Source organism: Myotis davidii, unplaced genomic scaffold (assembly GCF_000327345.1).
Source record: "Myotis davidii unplaced genomic scaffold, ASM32734v1 scaffold534, whole genome shotgun sequence".
NCBI lineage: Eukaryota > Metazoa > Chordata > Mammalia > Chiroptera > Vespertilionidae > Myotis > Myotis davidii.
In genome coordinates, this window is record NW_006286678.1 from 684,098 (window position 1) to 690,063 (window position 5,966).

The 5,966-nt window shown below is 44.8% G+C and overlaps 1 protein-coding gene across 3 annotated transcripts in view; it reads left to right on the plus strand.

Annotated features, from left to right (window-relative positions):
• Nucleotides 1-4,466, plus strand: part of LOC102764048 (acyl-coenzyme A amino acid N-acyltransferase 2) — a 7,116-nt gene extending 2,650 nt beyond the window's left edge. Inside the window, exons 2-5 of one of the 3 annotated variants that reach the window (XM_006758416.2) lie at nucleotides 437-525; nucleotides 1,526-1,996; nucleotides 2,225-2,427; nucleotides 3,732-4,466. In XM_006758416.2, coding sequence (XP_006758479.1) covers nucleotides 1,537-1,996; nucleotides 2,225-2,427; nucleotides 3,732-4,373 — 1,305 coding nt within the window. In that variant the 5' untranslated portion in view covers nucleotides 437-525; nucleotides 1,526-1,536 and the 3' untranslated portion in view covers nucleotides 4,374-4,466. Of the gene's footprint in view, nucleotides 1-436; nucleotides 526-779; nucleotides 1,997-2,224; nucleotides 2,428-3,731 lie in introns of those variants that run through there. The other 2 variants (XM_006758417.2, XM_006758415.2) reach the window with 2 other exon arrangements.
• Nucleotides 4,467-5,966: the final 1,500 nt, after the last annotated feature.

Here is a 5,966-nt window from a genome sequence, read left to right on the forward strand (position 1 = left end):
GAAAACAGTTACAATTATTCAATTAACTCAAAGGGTCCAAGACTTTAGGTTTACACAACATGACCAGTAACGCCGGTTATGGAGAGGAGGTCAGGGTGGGAGGGAATGAGGTCTTTGCAGAAAATCACTTTAAAAAAGTGCAGAAAAGCAATTTCCTCTTGACCATGGCCTTCCTCCAATGACTCTCTTTCCACAGAGAAGGACTGGACACCAAGAGCCCCTTTTCGGCCTCTGCCAGTTTATTTCCTCAAGGCTTTTCTATTCACAAATCTAGCCCTGAAAGTCTTGAATTCATATTCCCCCATAAAAAATTAAGGATCCCTTGGAGAATCAAACTTTTTGAGGGGACACCTACTGCTACAATGTGTGGGAAGATATTATTGGGAAAACCCCCACACTGCATACCTGAGTCTCAGAGAATAATTTTTTTTTTCAGAGCTAAATTTTGGGAAGACCTCACTCTTTTCTTCTCCCTGAGGAAGTGGTAACTGTTTCTACGAGAATACTTAGAACAACGCTGACCAGGTTGGGTTGCCTTTTTTCCTTTGGTTTTCGCGACTTCAGTGCCAAACTCACAGCCCACAAAATGCTCTACTTTTCATGCTCCAGGTTTTCTTTTATCAATGCCTCTGATTCTAGTTCATATTTTCCCAGGTCCCTATTTTATTTTTATTTTACTCTGTATTTGTTTGTCTGTAAATAGGTTCAAATCCTTTGAGAAATGTGGATTTGAAAAAAGAAGGAAGGAGAGAAAGAAAGAAAGAAAGAAAGAGAAAGAAAGAACAAAGAAAGAACAAAAGAAAGGAGGAAAGAATAAAAGGAAGATAGGAAGGTAAGAAAGGAACACCCCGAATTTTCCTCATAATTGAGCAGAGTAAGAAATGGCTGATCAAATATACATTATGGTTTCTTTACTACAAACATAGAGACAAGATCATAAAGTTTTATTTTCCCTTAAAAGGAACCAATAATAGGAACTGTGATAGAGCGGGAGGTCAGATTTACAAGGGCAGGGAGAGCTTAGAGACAGAAAGTAAACACACCACAGTATATTTTGTGTTTATGTGCCTGTAGCCCAGGTAGGCAGGAGTAAGAAAATCTGCACTGGTCGTCCTCTAAGCCCTTCCTCATGCACCTTTGGGTTCCAAGAAACACCCTGTGAAATTGATCCCACGGGTATTATCTCCACTGAGGAATTAAAGCTCAAATGTCTTAAAACCACACAACTAAGATTTAACACACTGTTATATAATGGATAAGACAGGAGACAGTGGTGCCGGACCCAGCTTGAATTTCCAGTTCTACTATTAATTATTTATGAGACTTTGACGTGTCACTTAACCTGCTTCCTCCTATTTAAATGAGAACAATGGGCACTCTCTGCACAGTTTCCTCGCCCTCCTCGAAATGTTCAGCAGACCTTGTGCCGTCTCCAGAAATCTGACTTGGCTGGACCTCACACAAGCCTGGTCTGGACTTTCCCCTTGGCATTTTCTCCAATGCAGAGCCTCCTCTTCCGCTGCAGGGCCGTCTCCAATGTTCCAGCTGACAGCCACCCCAGCCAGTGCGCTTTCTGATGAGCCCGTGCACATCCGAGCCACAGGCCTGCCTCCGTTGCAGCTGGTGACCCTCGCGGCATCTCTGAGGGATGAGAAGGGACACCTGTACCGGTCCAAAGCCTTCTACAGGGCTGACGAGGCCGGTGAGCTGGACCTGAAGCAGGCTCCTGCAGTTGGAGGCGACTATGTGGGGGTCCATCCCATGGGCCTCTTCTGGTCTATGAAGCCTGACAGGCCTTTCGGGAGGCTGCTTAAGAGGGATGTGAACAGCCCCTTTGTGGTCACTCTGGACTTATACGACTCAGTTTGCTCCCACGATTCAGCCACGGCTCAGCCCCGGGCCAGCCAGGTGGTGCAGCGCTGGTTCCACAGCCCCGGGACGCAGCGGGTGCCCATCCGAGAAGGCCGCGTGCGGGGAGCCCTTTTTCTCCCTCCAGGTGAGACTGGTCTTCGGTGGTGGAGAAAACAGTGTTGATGGAAATAAAGGCACAATCACAGGGCATCAAAGTATCGGAGGACTAGTATGTCCCACGATCTATTAAAACGAACTTGCCCTTGTGCGTTTGTGTGTGAAGGTAGAATTCATTTTGCTCTGCCTGTGCTCTCTGCTGGACCCTCTTCTCCCTCTTTCTAATCCCATTCTCTCCTCTCTTTGCTGTTCTCAGGGGAAGGCCCTTTCCCAGGAATCGTGGATATGTTTGGGGGTATAGGGGGTCTAGTTGAATTCCGAGCCAGCCTGCTGGCTGCCCATGGCTTTGCAGTCCTGGCATTAGCATACTTTGCCTATGAGGACCTGCCTAAGCACATGCAGGAGCTGGACCTGGAATATTTCGAGGAAGCTACCAACTTGCTACTAGCTCATCCCAAGGTATTTAAAATTTTTTTTCATTTTACCTTGTAACCTTATAGCAAAAGACAAAAAAAAAAAAATCTCCGATGTCTGTTCTGATCATTTTACCAGTCTGTTTAAACCTGGGCATAGTACAACAGTTTACAGTTAAAATGGGAATGCTATTATCTACCTTGTAGGATTGATGCTCATATCTGCCTTAGGGGTCTCTGGGATTGATTGGAGATCAGCTTAGTGCTTACTAAGTACCCAGTGAAGAAAAAGACAAGAAAAAAAGGGTGGATATATTATGATGATTTTCAATGGGCAGAAAGCCAAGACTTCTTCCCTTTTAAGTGCTTGCTTTGCCCTAACCAGTTAGGCTCAGTGGATAGAGCGTTTGCCTGCAGACTGAAAGGTCCCAGGTTCCATTCCAGTCAAGGACATGTACCTTGGTTGTGGGCAAATCCCCTGTAGGAGGTGTGCAGGAGGCAGCTGATCGCTGTTTCTCTCTATCCCTCTCTCTTCCTCTCCATAAAAATATCAATAAAATATATATTTTTAAAGAAGTGCTTGCTTTTTATTTTCAATGGGCTCTTCAATGTTTTATCAGGTGATTGTGATGACAGAAGGGTGTTGGGAATACAATTGTGAGCAAAATAACTTACCAGGTGGCTATGTCTTTGCTGTAGTCTACCCAGAATGCTGGTCCTTTCCTCCCTTGTCTCTCAGACCCTTTCCTCCCGCTGCTCCCTCAGCCCACAATAGAAGGAAGGACCCACTCCTCTGACCTACTGCTTTTCCTGTTGGACTGGGTCCTGAAATTCACCTGTCGGTAGAATTCAAGTCTTTTCTCATTAGTATTAGCCTTTGGGTTAATGGACGTGCAAAACCTCTGTAGCTGTAAAATGCTACTTAAATAGGAACGACACTGACATATTATTTGAAAGAGCCCAGGAAACGTCTTCTCCTAGCTGGAGAGAAGAATTTGATTCTTCAGAAAGCTCACCTACCTCTGCTTTCAGGATGTAGATTGTTGCTGGTGCATTAGATCCTTCGGGCTTTTATAGGACTCTGCCTTTGATAAAGTCTTTATTTCTATTGTTTCCCTTGAGCCTCAATAACAATCCTGCAAGGTAGGTAATACTATCACCACCCCCCATTCTCAAGACAATAGGCTTAGAGAGGGGAGGTGGGCAGTGTTCACAGTTGCAAAAGCTGGTGACCCCGAGTGCCAGGACTCCCTCCCCACTTGTGCTAATGCCCGTCATACTAGCTAGTGGCCTGTGGCCCGACTTCTCAGTGGATGGCCTGCCATGGGTTCCCTTCATTTTGTGTTTCAGGTCCGAGGGCCAGGCATCGGAGTGCTTTCCGTGAGCAAAGGTGCAGAGATCGGGCTGGCCATGGCCTGCTTCCTGAAGCAGGTGGTCGCCACCGTCTGCATCAATGGGCCTACTGCCCTCTATGACTTTCCGTTCAGGTACAGGGGTCTGGTTATGTCACCCATTCCCTCGTTTCTGGAGCTGATGCGGGTGCACGTCTCAGGGGCTGTGAGCCTCCTCCACTACAGGGGGGACCCCCGGGAGAAGCTGAATCAGCGGAGCGTGTTTCCTATCGAAAAGGCCCAGGGTCAGATCCTCTTCATTATAGGAGAGGATGACCAATCGATCAATAGCAAAGAATATGCTAAGCAGGCCCTGGAGCAGCTGAAGAGCCATGGGAGAAGCAATGGAAGGATGCTGCTCTACCCAGGGGCAGGCCACCTTCTAGAGCCGCCCTATGCTCCTCTGTGCTATGCATCCCGTATTTACCCCGTTTCTGCTCCCCTTAATAACCCCATTGCCGGGTCCTATAATTACTCCTTTTCTCAACCCCTGCTCTGGGGAGGGGACCCCTCTGCGCATGCTGCAGCCCAGGAGCACGCCTGGGGAGAGATCCAGAAATTCTTCAGGCAACACCTCACTCAAACCAGAAGCCAGCTCTGACCGCTGAGGCTGAGATGGAGGAGGATAAGGCAGGGATGTGGTGAGGAGAGGGGCCCTTCTGATTTCTCTATATTCACAATCATCTTGAATGAACTGCAAGAAAACGGGACGAAATCAAAGGACTAGGGCAGGGATGGGCAAACTTTTTGACTCGAGGGCCACAGTGGGTTCTTAAACTGGACCGGAGGGCCGGAACAAAAGCATGGATGGAGTGTTTGTGTGAACTAATATAAATTCAAAGTAAACATCATTACATAAAAGGGTACGGTCTTTTTTTTTTTTTTAGTTTTATTCATTTCAAACGGGCTGGATCCGGCCTGCGGGCCGTAGTTTGCCCACGGCTGGACTAGGGCATAGGTGCCTCTGAAGTATTTATGACAAATTTGTATGTACTTTGAATTTTTGTAAATTAAATATTAGTGTATATGCACCAGGAAATGTTGCTATTTCAACGCAAACTGAATCTTTTGTACCCCTGTTAGGGATGTCTTGGGTCCGGGTATTGCCACCACCTGAACTCTCCTATTAAAGATAGCATCTCTAAAAATGGTCAATTTGATGTTATATGCTTCATGATGAGATGTAAGTTAGAGTACCCAGAACTACCTCTAATAACACCGTTGAATTTGAACTTAAATAAGCCTTTAGATCAAGTGTCTTATTAATGTGGTAGCTAGAGAACAAATTAAATGGGACTTACAAAAAGACAGTCAAACAAATCCAGATTGTGGGTCATTCCATGACGTGGTGTCTTTATTTTTTTTAATTTTTTAAAAAATATATTTTATTGATTTTTTACAGAGAGGAAGGGAGAGGGATAGAGAGCTAGAAACATTGATGAGAGAGAAACATCGATCAGCTGCCTTCTGCACACACCCAACTGGGGATGTGCGCGCAACCAAGGTACATGCCCTTGACTGGAATCAAACCTGGGACCCCTCAGTCTGCAAGCCGATGCTCTATCCGACCCTCTATCCACTGAGCCAAACCGGTTAGGGCGACGTGGTCTCTTTACAAGTTGATTACCAACTGACCTGGTTTCTTCACAACTTGGTTGCATGAAAAATTTGCAATGGAGGGATCAGACTGTCATCTGAATTCTTCATATAGAATTTGATGTTAACAATTATATTCCCTCAGTGCTCTAGTCTTTATTTTGGCAAGTGTAATGCTTGCTATAGATTTCCAGTTGATACTTTAATTTTTCTTTATTTTTTTTAGAATAGGATGCTTCTTTTTATCCCCAAAATATATTTCTTATTACAATTTCAATCAGTAATGGGATTGAATTTAATCAAGTGCCTTTGTTGTTTCTTTACATGCTATCTCCTTTTCCTCTTAGTTTGACTCAGCAAATACTTGTCTATTCTAGTGATCTTTTCTAAGAATAGCTTTTGGTTTGGTTATCAGTCAAATCTGATTCATCAATTTCTGTTTCTTTAAAATAAATGCATCCCCAATGAGAAGTCTGATTATTACTCCTTTGTGGGTTTTTTCCTTCTTTCTTTGAAACCTTTTTACAATTTTATGTTTGTTCTTAGTGTTCTTTGAGTCCATCAAAATGTGGCCAGGAGTGGGTCTATTATTTCTGTT